The sequence below is a fragment of the Thamnophis elegans genome, chromosome 1, assembly GCF_009769535.1.
Source record: "Thamnophis elegans isolate rThaEle1 chromosome 1, rThaEle1.pri, whole genome shotgun sequence".
NCBI lineage: Eukaryota > Metazoa > Chordata > Lepidosauria > Squamata > Colubridae > Thamnophis > Thamnophis elegans.
Genome location: NC_045541.1, coordinates 44904674 through 44925871, shown reverse-complemented (window position 1 = coordinate 44925871; position 21198 = coordinate 44904674). Strand labels below are relative to the sequence as shown.

The 21198-nt window shown below is 40.5% G+C and overlaps 1 protein-coding gene across 1 annotated transcript; it reads right to left on the bottom strand.

The window, feature by feature from the left end:
- Window positions 1–20433: 20433 nt before the first annotated feature.
- LOC116522909 (homeobox protein Hox-B5-like) lies at window positions 20434–20981 on the bottom strand. The gene is given in 2 exon segments (XM_032238052.1): window positions 20434–20588; window positions 20591–20981. Coding segments are annotated over 2 exon segments (546 nt in total).
- Between the last annotated feature and the right edge of the window lie 217 nt (window positions 20982–21198).

Sequence of the window (21198 nt, the reverse complement as noted above, 5' to 3'; positions counted from 1 at the left end):
GAGCCTTCTCAGGGCCGATCGCACTGCCCCGTTTATAGTTTTTCTGAATATGATCAATGTCTTTCAGTGAGATACATCAATGATGTTATATTTTTAGATCCATCTAGTAAACTGCAGTTGCTAGATGGATCTAAAAATTACTCTGGTCTGAGAGGAAGATGTGGCTGAGTAAAAAACTGAGGCTAAAATCCGAAACATGATTTTTGTGAAGAGATGGGTTGCTATCTATTCAAGGAAAGGAACAGAAGACTCCTTTGTCACTCATGCACAAGATAACCCAATAACCCTGAAGTGGAATTTGCAGGGCTTTTGCAATTCCTGCTAAAACATCATGACATGCATTTTTCAATTTTCTACAGCCTTTTCAGGACCTTTCTTATGTACTGCTTTCCCTTCAACTATCTTTAATAAAGTATCTAGTATCTTGCAGTTCAAGACCTATTCCATGAGATCCTCGATGCCATTTGCCCCAATTGTTTCAGATGAACAGAACTGGAGAGGCAGATTGATTTAGAGACCAAAAACAAACCAAAAAAAGAGATACTCCTATCTTTCAAATGAAACTTCTAACAACAGGCAGCAATGAACTCCCTTCTTTTAAAGTGCCTGAACGATACATTAAAGATGATGGTGAATGAACTCGACTCTCCTATCCTCTGTTCAGATGGAATTAAAATTGGTGAAAATTTTCTTGGTAAGCAAAAACTTTAACCTCACTGTTGGAAGTCAACCATGTTACACCCTGATTTTTTAAAAAAACATAATTTGTCCCACCTTCATCCCAGAAAAAGAGAATCTTCTGCACAAATTGAAACAAAACCACAGATGTGATCAATACGAATAAATTTTCTTCGCACATGCAAATAAAGAACATCTCTGAAGGATCAATTCACATCTAATGCTCTACTCCATACCATATGGCTGTGCTTGGTCAGAAAAAGAGGCTTATGTATATGTGCAGGAACAACTTCTGTTATAATAGCAAAACCATGAGCTGAGATAAATTGGCCAACATCATCCCTTCATGATAGAAAATGCCTCCTGAAGAGAGATCAATTGCAGTCACATTCTACAAATACTCACTGTGATTTTGATATGGAAATAGTCCAGTGTTTCAACTGGATTAAATAAAGGGGTGTCAGAGGAAAGTACAGCCACATGATCCCAGAAAAAGATGCTGCTGCTTTAAGGAGTTGTAAACAGGTGCCACTTTTGCACACCTGCTAATTTTAAAACACCCTTTCGAAATCTAATCTGAAGACCTGCATTCCATATTCTAGCTGTGGCCATCAGTTATATTCCAATTAAGTTGTCATCATCCAATTAAAGTTGAACATTTCTAATAGCCATTTCAGAAGAGCTAATTCTAGCACTAATCAGAAAAATCTCTTCTTGCTTAATTTTAGCTATATACTTAGTTTAAGTGAGTGGAACCAATTTAATCTTTGTTTCCCATTCCTATATTTTCCTCTCTCACCACCACCACCCACCTAATTTTTAGCTTTCTTGTGTATAGTAAAGTTTTGGAACAATGCATAATTGTGCCTCTGAAATTATGAAAGGCACAGTATATATCCACACGTAAATAAAGAAAACTTTCAGCATCTGTTTAATTGTGTATTGCCCACCTATCCCTCCCTTTTTCCTTTCCACTTTAATCCTCCTCCTCCTCCACTTCTCCTCTTCCTCCTCCTCCTCCTCCTCCTCATCTTGCTGTTTTTGCATTTTTATCAAACTTTCAAGTCTTTCCCAATGGCCTGCAATAGGCAGATGTAAATTGCTCTTTTGCAATTGATTGATGAGAATTTTGTCACTGCCTATGGTGTTCAAGTGGTGTTCCAGCTATTTGGGGATTGCACACAAGGCACCTACTGCTATTGGGATGATGATGATGATGATGATGATGATCATGATCATGATGTCCCGGTACTTTGTGATTTTTTCTTGCTGTTTATCTTCAATTCATGCATCTCCAGGTATTGCAATGTCAATGAACCATACTTTTTTTCTTTTCAACTATTGTTATATCAGGTGTGTTGTGGGCCAAGTGCCTGTCAGTCTGAATTCTGAAGTCCCACAAGATCTTGACTTTCTTATTCTCTAAAACCTTCTAAACCTGATGTTCCCAGTGGCTTTTGCTGTACTCAAATCTAAACTTTTGGCACAATTTCCAGTGAATGATCTTAGCAACGCGGTCATGATGTTGTAGGTAGACAGTTTGTGAAATTTTGCTGCACCCACTGATCAAGTGGTCGACTGTCTCATCTTTCTCATTACAGAGGCGACATTTGCTGTTGTTGGTAACATGTTGAATTTTTGCCTTCATGCAGTTTGTGGCTAAGGCTTGTTCTTGAGCTGCCAAAATAAAGCCTTCTGTTTCTTTTTTCAGTGCTCCTGATCTTAACCAGTTCGAAGTTAGCTTTTGGTCAGCTTTGCCTTCAATATTTTTCAAGTATTGGCCATGCATAGCTCTGTTTTTCCAATTTTCTGCTCGCTTCTCAATTGCTTCTTTCTTATATTCAGCTTTTGACTTAGTTGTTTTTAAAAGGTTTCCTTTATTTACTTCCTTAATCATTGGTTCTTCACTTTTCTGGATGTAATCATTCAAGCTGTGTTTTTCTTCTTCCACAGTCCGTTTTACTTGTAGGAGTCCTCGACCACCCTCTGCTCTTGGTAGATATAATTTCAAAGTAAAAATCACTTTTAGGGGCTGGTTGGTAGCTCAACAGCTCGAGTCCTAACCAAGGACCTAGGAACTGTCAGAGGATATAAGTTGTTCCAAGTAGGGTGTTTTTTTGTAGAGCCAGAATATTCAAGTCAGGTAAATTTAAAATTTCCAAATAGTGAGGTTGTTGTTGTTGTTGTTGTTGTTATTATTACCATTACTTTGCTTTTATTACTCAACAAATACTACAGAGAATCAGTACAGTATTTATCTTTACAAACATGCATTTTCCCAGAGTCATTTTGCAATTCTCAATCTAGTCCGTGTCAAAGTATTTAATATGGCCCATTCTTCATAGAGAATAGTGGTCTCATTTGCCTCTCTGAGATTGATAGCTCTGTGTGACATCAATCCCAAAAGCACTGATGTGGGCCATGGACCTCAACCAAAAGGCCTATCAATCTCTCCATGCTGCATTCTCTTCAGGTCTTAAATCAGGCTGGTTGATATCTTTCCAGTTTCTCTATTCCTGCATCGGCAGTCTGACTAAAGATGGCCATCACTCATTGCTACTCTTCCAGAGGTAGTTATTGCTTCTCGTTTACTGCCTGCGTTAACAAGCTGTTATTACCCTTATTGTTTCCTTGATTTGTGCAAGATTCATAACAAAAGAACCCAGTTGCTTTTAAAACATGAATGGGACATTATGATTTTATTACCAACAAAGGCTGAACAAGTAGCAGTCCACAAGACACTAGCTTCTTGTTACACTGTACCTTTTAGAAAACTTATGATGGCTTTATTCATTAATTAGCAGAAGTACCAATAAGTGGGATCAGCTTGTATAATGAAAGGACTTCTAGAAAGCGGTAAGTCTCATTGCACATCCTGATCATTAAAGAGTACTGCACTTCTTCCTGGGATTCTGATCAATAAGCCTTTTCAGACTACTAGTCTTTCCATTTTGCAAAACCTGGACAATTCATAGCCTATAAAATTTAAATCATTATCATCATCACTGAGCCACAGTGGTGCAACTGCCAGCTGCCTGCAATTTGGCAGTTCAAATCTCAGCAGGCTCAAGGTTGCCATCCTTCTGAGGTCAGTAAAATGAGAACCCAGATTGTTGGGGGGGGGCAATATGCTGACTCTGTAAACTGCTTAGAGAGGTCTGTAAAGCATTGTGAAGTGGTATATAAATCTAAGTGCTATTGCTATCACCAGAATACCTCCAACTTGCCTTTACTATTTTCAATTTTTGGATGATATTCAAATCATGGACATGTCTATTTTAAAAAATTGAATAGAATAAGGAATTAGAATCTACATTTTGTCTATGAGTAGAAAATTGGTTTGACATGAGTAAGGAATTGGATTATCATTAGTAGAATTCCAATAGATTTTAGATTATAGTTTATTTGACAAAAATAATGTTTTAGATGTACACGAGCCCACTGAATTTGTATAAAAAAGGATGAATAAATCATTGTGATGTTGTAGAAGCAATGAGAATAACATTTTATTTAAAACATACTTTTGCTGTGCCCTAAAATTATAATTACATCTGTAACTACATATATTATATTTGATTTTGAGACAAGTTTAGGACATCCATATCCTTTTGAGCAACATTGTACTACATGGAAATTGACAATTGGATATTAGAAATAGATTCACTATTCACTCTCTCGGCTAAGAGAGAACATTGGAAAGATAAATTTATGGTTCCCATTATTTAGTGGATTGATGTTACTTGCAACTTAGGAAAGCATTGCTTACTGACATAGCTTATATAGAGACAGTTACAATGAAATATGATGATCTTTTATTGGAACTGTGGTGTAGAAATGTATGTATATGTATACAGATATGAATAATCCCTATTTAAACTTAATTTAACAACTTTTTAACTTAATTCATCTCAACTCCACTTATTCAATTTAAGTAATACCAAACTCCAAATTGACTCTTGGTGGCATGCAATAAAACCAAATAGAATAAATATACAATACAATATTTACCAGATAAATAAGAAAGACATTTAAAAAGAACCAAGTGAATCAACAAACCCAGATAGCTGTATCCATCCAACAACCTATCCAGATACCCTTCAGCAATCTCTCAGGGGGGCCTGACCACCAAAACCCAAGGCTGGGAGAACAGCAGGTCTTTAAGGCATTCTGGAACACTAATGGGATGTCAGGAGGAATTGCATTCCAGAGAGCAGGTGCCATGACAGAGAAAACATATGCCCTGGTTCCTGATAGATGACATGAAGGGAACTGGAACACATCAATCCATTGGAATGAACCAGCTGGGTGGATAACATGTGAGAAAGAGGTTTCCCCAAATTACTAAGCTCCAGCCCATAAAGGGATTTATGAGTCATAATCATAACTTTGATTCATACCAAGAGATGTAAATGTGTGGTGCAGAGGTATCACATGAGCGTGCTGCCAAGGCTGTTGCATTATGGAAGCTTAGCTGTGGTCTTCAAGGGCAAGTCCATGTAAAATACATTGAAATCCATGAGGTGGCATGAGTGGCTGTTTGAAGAAGCTGCCAATGTAAGAAATGTTGCAACTGGGACACCAGATAAAGTGGTTCAAACACGGTCACCTGGCAAGAGCTACGAGTCTAGAAATAGCCCAAATCTCTGCCCCCACATTCAAATAGAGAAGTGCTGAGGATGAAGGATATAATTGAGTACATCTTTATAAGATGTAAAACCCCAAATCAGTAGATGATGGTGGGTGTGGCATTATTTTATTTTTTGTTTCTTTTTGCTACTGTTTTATTCTTTTCCCCTATTTCTTCAGTTTTACAAAGTAAATAAAGGCAACTCTTCCTCTCCGGTTTGGGCGGGGGACCACTGTACATGGACACGTGTATATTTTTGCCTAGTCTAAAATGGTCCCAATTTATGACCTTTCCTGTCACAGTTGTTAAATGAATCACTGCAGTTGTGAAGTTAGTAACATGGCTGTTAAGTGAATCTGGCTTCCCCATTGACTTTGCTTGTCTGAAGGTTGCAAAAGGGGAAACCATGGCCCTGGCATACTGCAACCATCAGAAATATTTGTCAGTTGCCAAGAGTCTTGAGTTTTTTTTATAAAAAGTTTTTTTCCCTTTCAAATTCATTCACAGATACACATTTTTATAATTGCAATTAACATTTATCTATTCATCATTAATCTTTATCGTTATTTTCTTACAAATATATAGAATACAGTTTGGGTCACTTTCTTGCCACCCAGTGCCTCCATCTCCAACAATCTTGCTCCTTCCATCTTCTCAACCTCCCTTCTCTACCTTCTTCTTTCCTCCTCTCCTTCCTACTTTCTTCTTCCTCTCTCAAGCATCTTGAGTTTTGATCACGTGACTCTGGGGATGCTGCAATGGTTGTCACTGTGAAAAGTGGCCATACATCCCTTTTTCACTGTTGTAAGTCAAAGACTACCTATATTGGGGGTGAATTGCAGATGGAACATACAGAGGTGTGGCAATATTCATTTAGGAGTCAGTTGCCAGAAAGACCTCACTGAATGCTACATGCAAACAATTTAATTTCCAGAGTCACAGAACTGGGATGGACGGTAATAATTACATGTGTTTGTTTGTTTGTTGGTTGGTTGGTTGGTTGGTTGGTTTGGTGGGTAGGTGGGTTAGTAATTTGCTTGCTCTCTTGCTTACTTGCTTGCTTGGTGTTCTCACTGCTCACTTTTCCCATGCAGCTAAAAAAAAATTCTTCATAAATCAATCCTAAACAATGCTTTTTGAAAATGGAATTTTTGATGCTATGTTTTTTTGCTTTTCTTTTTAGACTTATGAATAAAGAATCCAATATAGTCTTACGTGAATTAACAGGTGTTTCTCATGTCAAGGAGCTCCACTGAATTCTCTCAATTTTCATCTTCCACTGCAGTTCGCTCGCTACCTGCTATTAATATGCCATGGCAGTGTTTTGAAGATTGCTCAGAAGCTACTTTGAGGGAGATATCAGAAAGTTCTAGAGATAGTAAGAATCTCTCAGAGCTTAAGGTATGAGTAAGTTTTGTTTGCTCATCTGCGTATGTGCCTACCCACGTTTTTTTTCCATTTTAGTATAAGTTTCAAAGTACTTTTGTTATTACTTTGACTGTAGCCTACCTGAGTATTTCTTTTTTATAGAAAAGAAAGATAGAATGGGAATGTGTAATTGGTATTTACCATTGCTCTTGCTATTGAATTGCAATAGAACAGTATTGATTCCCTTTTCTTAGCTACTTCTGTTACATGAAATTATGGTAGCCAAATTCCCCTGTAGGATTATTTAGATCCATTCAATTGCTTGTTTTCTATTTCTGGTCTTCTAGCCCATCTTTTAGCCCATCACATGGCCAAAGTATATGGCTCTTTCGTCTATAATCTCAAATGAGTTGCTTAATATATAACTGAAAAATCAGAGCAAAAAACATCAAGGAAACGATCTTGTCTTCAGCTAAGCACCAAGATAACACAATGAAAAGCATAAAGCAATCGGAACACAGCATTTCATCATCTGTTATTGTTGGATTAAATTACTGGTCAGTATGCCCTCTGAATTTGTTGATTGTACAACTGCATCATAACAAAATTTATTTTCTTAAGATTTATGCCTGCCCCGGTTATCTTTCCGTTCTTATAATTGATTCTAATTGATTTTAAATTGCCGCACTGATAATAATATGCGTTAGAAAAATCTTAGAATTTGAGTCAATTCCATGAAAAAGCCATGATTTTTATCAAGAAAAAAAGAAGTGCTGCCTGGTATATCACATGCAGACCTTAATGTAAATTGATAATTAAGCCCTTACCAAACAATTCTTGCCAAATGTGAATGTACAGTCCTTAACAGTGTGGGAAGTGTCAAGTCACCTTTCCCACTGAGATAACTTAGCAATGATAATTTATCAATTATGGCCTCCATTAATACTTCCACTATACACTTAAGTGTATTTCTTTTTAAATTCCATTGTGCTTCTACCAATTGCAGCTCAGATCTCAAAGAAACTTGGATGGTGTCACTTAGTTTTGATGATAGTTATTTTGGTATCATGATGGAAGGAAAATAAGACCAAAAAATTCTTCCAGTAAGCCCAAAACCTGGAAGGAGCTAAAAGCTTTTGATTTAAAATAATAATGTGAATAACATATTCTACTTCATTTTAGTTGAAGTTTGCTCTGGAGATGCTGATTAAACAATGGCCCTCAGTGCCCAATCGAGCATTGAGGTAAAAAGAGTGATTTTATTCCTGTGTGGAAGCACATTTAATAAGAAAAGGTTTCCTTTGTTATTCGTACATGAACTATGAATATGAATGTGTGTGTGTGTGTGTGTGTGTGTGTGTGTGTGTGTGTACATATATGTATATGGCATCTTTCAGAATCTGAGTCACTGATGATTCAGGATTATTAAATATATTGTTAAAGGAGATGGTAGGGATAAATTTTGAACAATGTGCTGCATTGATTGCAACCGGTGAAATAAAACTCTAACTAGTAAATTGAGATAAAAATCATTGCGTGGAGAATTAAGGACATTTTTAAAATGCCACAGATTTCCAATTTACATAAAAATTGCTTGGGAAACAATGTGAACAAATAGGCGTGCATTGTAAGAAGTGTACCATATAATTCAGTGTAGAAAATGGGGAAGGAAAGAGAAGTAAATGGAACAGGAATCGTTTAGAGAATTTCAAGGTTTTAGTGTTGCAAGTAAATATATTTTACAGAAGATAGATGTTGCAGATTTGAGTACCACAAGACTGAAAATTAAGAGCAGCTTGTTCCATAAATGAGTTTAAAGCTTAATAGAACCAGTTATAGAGGTTATATAGATCTAGAAGGTAGCAACTTTTTGGGACAGAGAGAAAGGAGTAGTGTCTGTAGACTATAGTATATTCTCTATGTTGAAATGGAGTTTAATTTAGTGATAGGCCTCTGGAAAAGGAACTGCAATATCAATAGCCTTTAAACTTATATACTGCTCCACAATGCTTTACAACACTGCCTGGTCAGTTTACAATGTCAGCCTATTGCCCCCAACAACCTGGGTCCTCATTTTACCAACCTCAGAAGGATGGAAGACTGAGTCAATCTTGAGCCCCGTCAGGATCAAACTATGGGCGGTGGACAGAGTCATCCTGCAATAATGCATGCTAACCCATGTGCCATATGGTTCCTGGGTAATATATGTGTTCTTGGTGTGGCCAGAAGGCAAAACATGAGTATATTGTACAGATTCTTGTGTGTAGTCACACGCATGTAGGTCTTGGCTTCATCGTAGCTTTCAATCTTGGATGTTCAGAAGGGAGAAGGTATGGCAGAAGGAAGTATGAAAACATAGAAGAAGAAAAATAAGAGAGGTGAGGGAATATTGTCAATCTTTCTGAGACTGGAATGACATCTCTCCTGTATTTCTAGTTCTGAATGGAAGTCTTTCATTTCAATTTAAATCTGAAACAATTTTAGAGTCAGCGCCTTTGAAAATGTATTGTTCACTATATGTATTATGGGTGTGTAGATGTGGCTCTGAATCATTGTTGATTCCTGGTGACTACCTGGATTAGTCCTTGAAGTTTTCTTAGCATGATTATGATTATGATTTTTAATTTTGGCCACATTGGGCTTTAAGTGGATGGAGTGGTTTTTTTCCCCCTTCTGTCTTGCTTGCATTGTATTTTCTAATACTTTTTGCAAGGGAAAAATGTGAAAAAGAATGAAAAAGTAAAAAAAAGAAGAAGAAGTCTATAGGAACATTTCGTAATATATTTCTGAAATCTGTAAGTATATTTTAATTTATGTCCTAATTTATTTTTTTCCTTTATAAAAGAAAAGAAAAATTAAAAAACCCCGATAGGAGCTATTTTTCAGACATGATTGCATTTTTATCGGTCATCTGTCTGACTGTAAAAGAATTCTGCTTGTATTTTATGGGAAGACCAAAATGAGAATATAAAAAGCCAAATCTAACCTCACTTAGATTGCTGTTAAGTAAGAGCATATAATACTTTTATCAGTTGTGTAACTCTTTCTGAGAAAATTATGTTGCAATGATGAAGTCATTAATCAAACCACTGACACTTTGCTATAGCAAGAGTTATCTTAAATCTATTCAGTTCTTTCAGAAGTGAGTAAGTAAATGTGATCATTTATCCTCTGGATTTTTTCCCCCCAAAGGGTCAAAGTGAATGAATTATTTGTAATTCAAAACTAAGGATGAAAAAACTGAATAGTAAGTTGTATCACATAACATAATTACTATTTATTGTCAATAAGATATTGTGCTTTCCTTTGCAAAGAGAAATGGACAGACGCATCAAGCTCTAAAGAAGCAAAGTCATGCAAAAGTTATTTTCAAATAAGCAATTCCAAAAATATCTGCATTAAATGTGTTGCAGTTTTAAACACCATGATAAATTGTACTAAATATAATTAATAAATGCAAAATGTGGAAATAATATAACTAAGATATATACAACTTGAGGGGGGGGGAATCTAAAAGTTTATTTTAAAAAATTCAGGAAGATTTAAAAGGAAAACGGGGAAAGGATATCTTAAAACTCTAAAGCAGGAGTGTCCAAACTTGGGAACTTTAAGACTTGTGGACTTCAACTCCCAGAATTCCCCAGCCAGCCTGCAATGGCTCTAAAGCAATGTTTCAGCCCCAGAGTCCCTGTGTTATCTGTGGAATTCTGGGAGTTGAAATCCACACATCTTAAAATTGCCAAGGTTGACAAACACAACCCTAAGCTATCTGCCCTAAATATTATGGTAAGTAGCTAGTTGTGGTAATCAGCTAATACTGCATCACCCATACTCATGAAAAATTTTAAATAAAGAGATTACAAAATTTAATCTTAAGTAAGGAAGTTTATCACTTAAATAATCTTTGACTGGCAATTTTGGCAGTATTTTATTTCTATATTTATTTAAAAGGTATATATGGCAACTCATCTTGTGAAATACAAGTTTGGGCAGCTCAAAACAATTAACAAGAAAAGAACAGTAAAGACCAGAAAACCAAGCATTTGACCTACCATTTTCAATTCATCAACCTATACAATCTTTGGGTTCTACCCTTACCTTATACGTAAAATGTGAGAGCCCACTGGATCAGGGCTGGGTTGCTGCTGGCATTGCTGCTGGTTTGCTTCACACGCGCTTCACAGTTGACTGTAAATTATTCTGTGCATGCACAGAACATGAAAAAATACTATAAAACACTGGGGAATCAGTTCAGGGGCGTGGCCAGCCTGGGTTGCTGCCGGTTCTGCGACCAAGGCCAAAATATCACTACCGGTTCACCCAAACTAGTGCGAACTGGTAGCAACCCGCCTCTGCACTGGATCCTGGGGGGAAGGTATTCCACAGAATAGGGACTGCTATACGAAAGAAATTTTTCCTAGGTACCATTGTAACTAAGGGACAGGACCTGGAGCATTCTGGCTTTATCCAGTCTAGTGAAGCTAGAAAATACTCACAAGTGAGAGGTGATCCTATACATATATTGGCCCTCTCAGGCTTTAAAGGTAATAACCAGTACCATGAATTGCTTCCACAAAGAAACCAGGATCAGCAAAGGGCAAACTGAGAGGTGGCCAGCTTTGCAAAAACTGCCACATTCTAGATGAGTTGAAACATCCCAGGGGGTCTTCAAGGACAACCCCTTATAGATAGCATTGCAGTAGTCTAACTGGGAAGTGCCTGTGAGCAAGGCCTCTCAATCCAGGAATGGACCAAATATTTTTGGTGATTAAGCAGGCCCTAATGCAGGGGTATCAAACTCACATTGTCACATGTGACATATCGGGACTTTTCCCTCTTTCACTAAAACGAGCATGTACGCATCCAGCCTGTGGGCCAGGAGTTTGACAGCCCTGTTCTAATGCATAGCAAAGAACATTTTCTAATATCATACAGTTGAATATATTTCCACCCAAGTTAGAAAATAAACAGTATCAGAAGACAGCAGAAAGACTGACACTCATATCAAAACTTCCCGTGTGACAATGTTTTGCTGCATCACCAGATTCATAATAATTCTGGCACTCAACTATACAAAAATAATAGGTTCCACCATTTAAATAGGATTAAACTGTTAAGTGAGAAGCTAGTAAGCTTGGAGAAGAAAATAGGACTAATGAAAATTACTAGAACTTGTTATTACTTTAATCTGCTTCTATATGGACCATGCAAAGGACAGCCTTTGCCCTTGAAACAGTATTGCTTCCTAACTGTGAGGAAAGATAAATCTTCTTTTAGAGGGTGGAGCAAACTCATTTTCCTAGATAAGAAAGTTTTGTTCAGCCTTCTCAGCGTGAATATAAAACAGAAGGACAAACCTGAATGCCAGTGTAATAAGTAATTGATGGGCTATGGATACTAACAAGGACATGCCTCCATATCTCTTCTTAGAGCTAGGCCAAACACTTGTTAAAAGTGTAGGTAAAATCCGGAGAAGGAAGAAGCACAGTGGAAAAAGAGTGCATGCCTCATTCATACAGCTTTTGAAAATAGATGGATAGAATGTAGCCAACACACACACACACACACACACACACACACACACACACTTCAATGTTGTGAATCCTCATTTTTTAAAATTTCCTTTGAGTGGAAATCAGAGACATGTTGACTGCTGACTGGTCATAGGAAAGAGAGAAGTCCAGTATGTGTTAAGTATGCTCAAAAACCTCCATGTGGTGATCCTGAAAGTAGAGTGTCCCAATTTTAAAACTTGTTGGATAAAGGAGGAGAGAGTTCTCCAGAAGTCACTTGTAAGCTTTTATTTATAAAAGCTATTTATTGGATGAAAAATTGGCATTTGGAGGCAAAAATGGGTCTATGCATTTGATAATCCAGTTACCATAAAATAATTGAAATTGAAAACAAGTAACATACATAGGATGGGATCCAAAGTCTTAGATCTGCTGGGCCTAAGTATATAATGCTTTGTAAAGGTATGTCCTAGAGCCATGATGGCGAACCTATGGCACGCATGCCACAGGTGGCACGCAGAGCCCTCTCTGCAAGCATCCAAGCCATCGCCCCAGTTCAGCTCCACTGCAAATGCGCCTGCACTTCCCGCCTGCCAGTTGATTTTCAGGTCTCTGCCGCACATGCGTGTGGGGTGGGGCAGGGTGCATCACATGTGTATGCACAGGGTCATGCACGTATGCATGGGGAGTGGGGGGCATTGCATGTGCATGCATGGGGTAGAGTACACATGGGGGATCTCGTACGCATGCCAGGGGGTTACGCGCAGGGTGTCACACACACACTGCATTATGTGTACATGTGTGTGCACTTTCGGCACGCAACAACATAAAGGTTAGCCATCACTGTCCTAGAGCAGGGATCTCCAAATTTGGCACTTTAAAAGTTGTGGATTTCAACTCCCAGAATTCTCCAGCCAGCCATGCTGACTAGGTAATTCTGGGAGTTGAAGTCCACAAGCCTTAAAGTTGCCAAGCTTGGAGTCCCTATCTTAGAGGAGCCTTCCAAAGATCCACAAGTGAAGACCTTCAAAAATGTTTCTGTAATCCTTCTCCATTGGCCATTGGTCTGTCTGTGCCACTCCAGAAACTACACCTGTCTCACTTCATGAGCATGCCACAAAAGTTCCTCCAAAGGTGCCACTTAATTGTTACCTTGAATGAAAGGGAAATGATTAGAGAAATCCTATCAGTTACATGTAGCTAACTTAATTCAAACTGAAATCCAGTTGAATTAAGTTATGTGTATGGTGCACAGCAAAATATGAACTGTTTCTTGAAAAAGTTTATGCAACACAGGCTCTTTTGTGTTCTCTATATAGCAGTGGTTCCCAACATTGGGCCCACACTCGACAGGGGGGCAATTTGATTTTTAATGGGGGCAATTTGAGCCTTGTTTAAACCAAGTTAATGGCCTTTTAGGCTTCCTCTGTGTAAGTAGAGTTCACTTTCTGAGTAAAGTTAGTATATGTCACAGGGCGGAGCATCAGGATTTTAGAGATGCTTAGGAGGGGCATGGCGAAAAAAAGATTTGGAACCACTGCTATATAGAGTGTCTAGGTACCTTTATTCCCAAATTAGTTTAAATAGTCATGAATAATTAGACCCTTTAATATGTTAGAAAGGCCAAGGGTATTCTTATATTTCTTTTCTACCAGGTTTTCTATTGTTCACAGTGAGCACCAACATTTCACAAAACCAGTTCTTTTAAACCCCACAAGATGTGGAAAATGTTGGTTTGAAGAACATCAACAAGTTCCATGGTAATGACACTATAAAACCAGATAAAAAGATTCTGGGCACCTATTTGCTTTCAAACAAATGTGTGCACCTATAGGAGGAATTTTGGCAGAATATATGACTAAATTCTAAATGGTAGTGTGTCCTTCCTACACATACTATCATACATCATGCCAGCTAGACAGGACAGCCTTTGCCCACGTTCTTTTCTCACTGTGGAACACATAAATTAAAATGATACACATATTTACAACAGCCAGAACCACTCTTTAAGTGTATAGAAAAGCTCTCCAGGTGACAGATTATAGCACACTGGAAATGAAATGACAGATGATTGCTTTTCTGAATTCAGTATATTGGAAAGTGATATACAGGATGCAGCATCACTTTACACCTTTAATAAAAAAAATCAACACTTGGCTTTCTACTCTGAAATATAACTTCTGCCTAGAGCAGTAGTAAGTCAAGAGACAGGGAATTCAACTTGACACTGAACTAAATAGAAGTTGGCCTCTCAGAGCAAACAAAGCAACATTTTTGCAGTAGACTAGTTCCCTGTCAATGAGGAATAGAGTAAAAATGCATCCATCATCCCTACAATTAAACACTGTTGTTTTTGAAAACTGTTTTTAATGGGAAAAAAATCTATTATGGACCGAAACAAGAAGAAGCAAAATTTAGACATACAGAAATACAAGTGAGTATCCAATGGTGATGAAAATCAACTCAATTGATCTATTGGTCAGCGGCTGATGAACAATCTCCCAGCAATCATTTTCTTTCCTAAAATTTATGCTTGCAAGTGGTGAAGGAGGGCATAATCAGTAGGGCTTATCCAATGCCCAAATATAATCTTGCTGATTTTATGGGACTGATTTCTCCTAAAAATGGTTTTCTTATTCAAAGAAACCTAAGAATTGAGTTTTCTGGGATTTCACTGCTTATTTGATTGATTGAGTTCTATAGCCATCCATCTCAGCAAATAATTCTGGATATTTCACATCACCACAATGTAAAAAAGATGTTGAGACTCTAGAAAGAGTACAGAGAAGAGCAACAAAGATGATTAGGGAACTGGAGGCTAAAACATAAAGAACAGTTGCTGGAATTGGGTATGTCTAGTTTAATGAAAAGAAGGACTAGGGTAGGATCCTACTGGTTTAAAAAACAGTTTGCTGAGTGCTCAAATGTATGTGCGCAATTTAGAAAACTTACCTTCCAGATTGCTGCTTGGGAAGGAAAGCAGCTGAGGCGCAGCAATCCACTCTGACTCATGACTCAGCTGAGAAGATAATGGTAGGTAAAACACAGGGGTGGACAGGCAGGGGAGTGAACCGGTTCACTTCTAGCTGATCTTTGGAACTACAGGTTCACCTGTACCGGTTTGAACCAGTGGAATCCCACCCCTGACTAGGGATGACATGATAGCAGTGTCCCAATATCTCTGCAGTTGCCACAAAGAAGAGGGAGTCAAGCTATGGGTGGAAACTAATCAAAAAAGGAAGCAACTTAGAACTAAGGAGAAAATTCCTGACAGTTAGAACAATTAATCAGTGGAACAACTTGCCTCTAGAAGTTGTAAATGCTCCAACACTGGAAGCTTTTAAGAAGAGATTGGATAACAATTTGTCTCAAATGATATAGGACAGTGATGGATAACCTTTTTGTTGTTGGGTGCCAAAAATGCAAGGGCGCACATGCGATAGCGAACATGCGTGCCAGCACCCATAATGCAAAGCGCACTCCCACATACGCATATGTGCACAACCCCCAAACACCACCCCCCATGTGCGCCACACTACTCACCTCCAAGCTGAGCTTAGTATTTCCTCCAGGGGACTGGGGGAGGCCATTTTCACCCTCCCCAGGCTCCTGGAAGACTTTGGAGCCTGGGGAGGGCAAAAAAATGGGCCCAACGGGTCAACTGGAACTTTGAAAATACTGCATTTCTGGCTTCCAGAGGGTGTCCCCCAGGGACCCTCCGGAAGCCAGAAACAGCTCGTTTCCTAATTTCTGGTAGGCCCATTGGGCTCGTTTTTCACCCTCCCCAGGCTCCGGCCCTTTGGAAGGCCAAAAATCAGCTGGCCAGTGCACGCATGCATGCTGGAGCTGATGGCTCGCATGCCAGCAGATATGGCCCCATGTGCCACCTGTGGCACACATGCCATAGGTTTGCCATCATGGGCATAGGATTTCCTGCCTAAGCAGAGGGTTGGACTTGAAGACCTCCAAGGTCCCTTCCAACTCTTATTCTATTCTGAAACGTTTCGGCATAGCTCTTAACGGTGTGCCATTTTTTGAAATTTCCAAATGTCAATGCCATCTCTGGTTTCTTATGTGATTGTTTTGGTTTCACATACATTTGAAAAAGCTTGCTGTCGTGATTTTTTTTTTTTTACTGAAATACCTAAGAAAACTTGCAAAAACTAAATATAAATATTTGTCAAGCGCCTGGAAAACCAGGAGATTCAGGCAGTTCAAATGAATATAAATATTTATTATAACCTTAGGCTTTTTACAAGAATCTGACCAATTAGTGGTTAAAGAAAATCCATGGGAGATAAGAGACGCATTCAAAGTGGGCTGGACTTAGATTTCTTGTAGGCAGGCAGGGACTCGTGACTTATGACATGTTTAACCCTTCCTTGAGCTAAGCCTGGTCATTTCCTATAATATTTATGTTAAAACACAGCCTATGATCTAAATATTATTCCATATCATCTTTGGGAGGAGATGGTGAATTAAAGACTGAAAGTGTAATTCTGTACATACCTACTCAAAAACAGCCACAATGAGTTCAGTAATTCTTATTCCCATATAAACAGATAGAAGAATAGGCAAAATTAAAGAGGGGGGGGGGAAGTTGAATGGGAGCCACTTCTCATAGTCAATTCTCATCAAATTGTACATTAGTTTTATCACATTAAGCACAATTTAATGACTTCTTCTTGTGAGTTTCAGATCCCACTGATTAATAACTCAATACTTCATTTCCTTATCGCTAACATCCTTACTTTGATTAAAGACAATGAAGATTTATGGGCATGTCCAGATGAAACGAGAGGAAAATTGAATGGCTGAAAAGGAATTGGGAGATTATATCAAGCATTAGGAATAGCCAAAAGAAAAAGACAACTCCTCTAAACGTTAAAGATGAGTTTCAAGAAATATCTAAATTCCAAATTTTGGAAAAGACATTTTTTTCTATCAATAAAAATAATGACATAATATATTTCCTTCCAACATAGTTTTAATAACATTTTATGTGGAAGAGACAAATCTTTATGTGAGATTTGATATTTTAAATATTTATGTGATGTAGTTAGATGATTTACACCTATTCTTTTTTTTTTTTTTTTTTTTGGTAATGCTCCAAAGATCCAGGGAACGGAAAGTTATATCAAGCAATCCTAATCAGAATAATGGGAAGAATCCAAATGGAGAACAATTGATTTCATTTTTCTTGGAACAGGTGTGCTATTTATGTTGCTGAGTTTTCATATTCCTTGTTGACTCAAAAATATTCCAATCAGGTAGAGGTGGGTTCCTACCCATTCGGTCCAGTTCGGCCAAATACGTAGTAACTCTGGCAGACACATTCTATCCTCTGCAGCCCAATCTTAGTTTCTGTTCTGCACATGCGCAGAAGAATCTTCAATGGAAAAAATGTACCCTTTTCCCTTTTTAATGTTGTGCATGTGCACAGACCATTTTAAGTGCAAATGCCCTGCCCACTCGCCCCACCCAGTCACTCCTCACCTCCCAGGTGGCTTCCCTGCCTAAGCTGCCACATGGTGCTTCCCCTGCATCCCAACTGAGCTGCTGCCTCCTCCTCCTGCCTACAGGTAAATCTCTCTAGCCCCACCCACTCGAGCTTGCTGTGCTCCCTCCCCCCATACCCACCAGGCTCATAATCTTCACTTTCCCCACCCCTTCCAGGATCCTCACAACCCCATTTTGGCTCCCAGTGGGCTTCAGGCAGGCCTGCTAAGCCAAAATAGAATGTGGGGGGGGCAGGGGGGGCACCCATTTTGGCTCCCAGAAGACTTTAAACAGACTTGCTAGGCCCAAAATAGAGGGGGGGCTAGCAAGCCTTCCTGCAGCCCCCTCGGAGCAAAAGCAGGGGCGGGGGCTTCAAAAGATCAAGAAAGAAAAAAATCCTCATCATTTGGGGATCACCAATTGCGTGGCGAAGAGAGGTCTTCAAACTTTAACTGGGAACTTTAAAACTTGTGGAGTTCAACTCCCAGAATTCAACTCTGCTGGCTGGAGAATTCTGGGAGTTGAAGTCCACAAGTCTTAAAGTTTCCAAGTTTGAAGACCTCTGCTAGCTGCTATCCTTAGCTCAGGCTAAGCTAATCAATAGTGGCGCTCTAAGAATGTCAGATGACTAATGGCATGTTCTCAGTTTCAAAACATCTGGCTACGTCTGTCCTACCAAAGACCACCTGGGGTTCTTCACAGGGAGGGAGGGAGGGAGGGAGGGAGGGAGGGAGGGAGGAAGGAAGGAAGGAAGGAAGGAAGGAAGGAAGGAAGGAAGGAAGGAAGGAAGGATTTATAATTTAATGGACTTTGTAATCAAAATAATCTTAATCCATAAAATCAAGGAGTTTATTTTTTTTCTTCAGGCATTTAGCTTAGCTCCCTCATATAGTTCTCTAATAGATCCATTATACTTTATCCCTAATTCCACACAAAGATTTATAAGGCTTTGAACTTCTAAATAAGAGTTAGGCCCAGGTAAATGGTTTATACATAGCCTTCACACATTAAGTGGCATGATGCATTTCAGGCAAGTTCATCTTGAGTGAGCTTAGGGCTCTTCCCCAAGGCTCAAGATAGATCTTTGTGGTGCTCCTTCCCGGTTCCAATTGATATAGCTCAATGTCCTAATTTTCCATGCAGGAAAGGTTGTTTCACCTCCCGCTCCCCATCTGCTGCCCTCTCAACATCATCAGCCAGGCAAGAAAAACTCTGCCCATTGCTACCCTCCAGTGATTGGAGATGGTTCTGACAGATGACTATTCTTGCAGGTTTAGCTACCTACTAGCACTTGTTCCTGCTCCCTGACCCTCTGTCAGACTGGAAAGCTATTGAGCTTTGAGAAAGGACAGGTAAAGTGGATGAAAGCTCTTTTTTCCACCTGTAGAGAGACCTGCATAAGCCCAGATAGTGGTGACAGATGCAGGAGAGGAACTGCACAAGCTGGCATTTAGTCTGCCTCTTTAACACAATCATCACCTCTTGTTCACACGATGTGGGAATATAGGTTCAGTGCTCTCCTAGGAGAATGGCAAACCCACATTAAAAGCAGTGTGAATAACAGCTGATAATTTTGAAGGAGGCAGGGCTTTGCTATGAAACTGCAGGGAGAGAAAACTGGGTCTCTCTTTTGCTTACTTAACTATCACCCAGTTACTTGCTATATGAGTAGGGTGACCATATGTCCCGATTTGGCGGGACAGGCATGCCTTCTCATAATTTTTCCCGCATCCCGGGCCATTCCCAAAAGATCCCACTTAATTTTGGCACCTTCTTCGACTCGCTCCCCCGCCCATCCGTTGCTGCTCGCATGGGCGGGGTAGCGTAGCGAGTGAGTGGGCGGATGGGCGGGGGAGCGAGCTCACCTTTCCAGCTCCACTTCCAGACAAGCCGTGGGAAAGCCTCCACGAAAAGAGCCACCTGGGGCTGCCGCTTCTTCTCCAAACTCAGAGTAAGTGACGGGTGGGGCGAGTGAGCAGGCAGATGGTGGTGGGATCGCCACCCACTGCACTGCAGCTGACTCACCCCGGGCCGGGCAGGCTGGGAGGGTTTGGGCGTCTGGGCGGGAAGAGCGCAGAGGAAGGCAGAGCGGCGCTCGACACGACTCTGCTACTTCTGCTGGAGGAGTCCCTAGATAGGGAAGGCGGGTGGCGGGGCGGAGCAAGGGAGCGCAAGCGGCAGATCCTGGGCTCATATGAAGATGGAGCTCTCCAGGCACAGGAGCGCTGGAAAAGTGCTCTGCTCATGCACCCACCGAGACGGAGCATGCTTGCTCACTCGCTCCAGCCCTGCCTGCCAGCACGCTAAAGTGCCGGCATGACTTTGAAGTGCTGGCTTGCGGCAATCCAGCCCTTCAATGTCATGCCGGCAGTTTAGAACTCGGCCGCCATTCAGCGAAAAAAGTTTTGCTGAATGGCGGCCGAGGGGCACGCTAAAGTGCCGGCATGACTTTGAAGGGCTGGCTTGCCGCTTGCCTTCCACGTCGGCTCACGCGGAAGGCAATCCAGCCCTTCAAAGTCACGCCGGCAGTTTAGAACTCGGCCGCCATTCAGCGAAACATCTTTCGCTGAATGGCAGCCAAGGGGCATGCTAAAGTGCTGGCATGACTTTGAAGGGCTGGCTTGCCGCTTGCCTTCCAAGTCGGCCCGTGCGGAAGGCAATCCAGCTCTTCAAAGTCATGCCGGCAGTTTAGAACTCGGCCGCCATTCAGCAAAACATGTTGGGTGGGAGACAAGAAGGGGGCAGGCTTTATGCGGCCGGCGTGGAGGTGGCGTTCAGCTCCGTCTGAACTCGGGCGCCATTGTTGGCTTGAGAACCGCTCTCTTCAGTTCGCGAGGACGCGCTGGTTTCATCTATTTCGGCAAACGCGGTGACACTATCTGTGCCGACAGAAGCTACTGGTTGGCGTGGGAGGACCCGGCTGTCTTGCCTCCACGGCTTTCGTTGACTCCGCCAGTACTGGTGCTGCTTGTGCAAGGGAGGGATTCGGGACAAGACAAGGAGCAGCTGAACGCCTCTCTTAACCTGCTTTCGAGCGCTGCCTGGGCAGAAAATATGCGAGAGCTCTCCCCAATCGCTCCAAATTGGCTGGAGGAGGAGGAGGAGGTGGTGGTGGCTGATCCGCTGATGCTCAGATCCATTCCATTGTATTTGTATCCCCCGTAAGAGCAGGCGTGCATGTTGCCTGGATCTCTATAGGATCCATCCATGGATCTGCCGGCCCCATAATTTAACAGCTGATAGTCTGGGGCATTAGGGTAGCGTCCTGAGAATGAATGTACAAAGTAATAACTCATGTGGGTTTATACCTTGGAGGGCTTGATTTGTGGGGTTTGTGGTGGTTATAGCCCCCGTGCTTGAGAATTTATGATGTATTAATGAGTTATAGCGGCGGTGCCTCCCCCTCCCCCTCCTCCGCTAGGAACACCTCAGCTGGGCAGGCAGGGGTGCTCGGCTTTGCCAGCTTCAGCTCAGCCGCAGCGTCGGTCAGCAAATTTTAAGAAGAGGCACTGG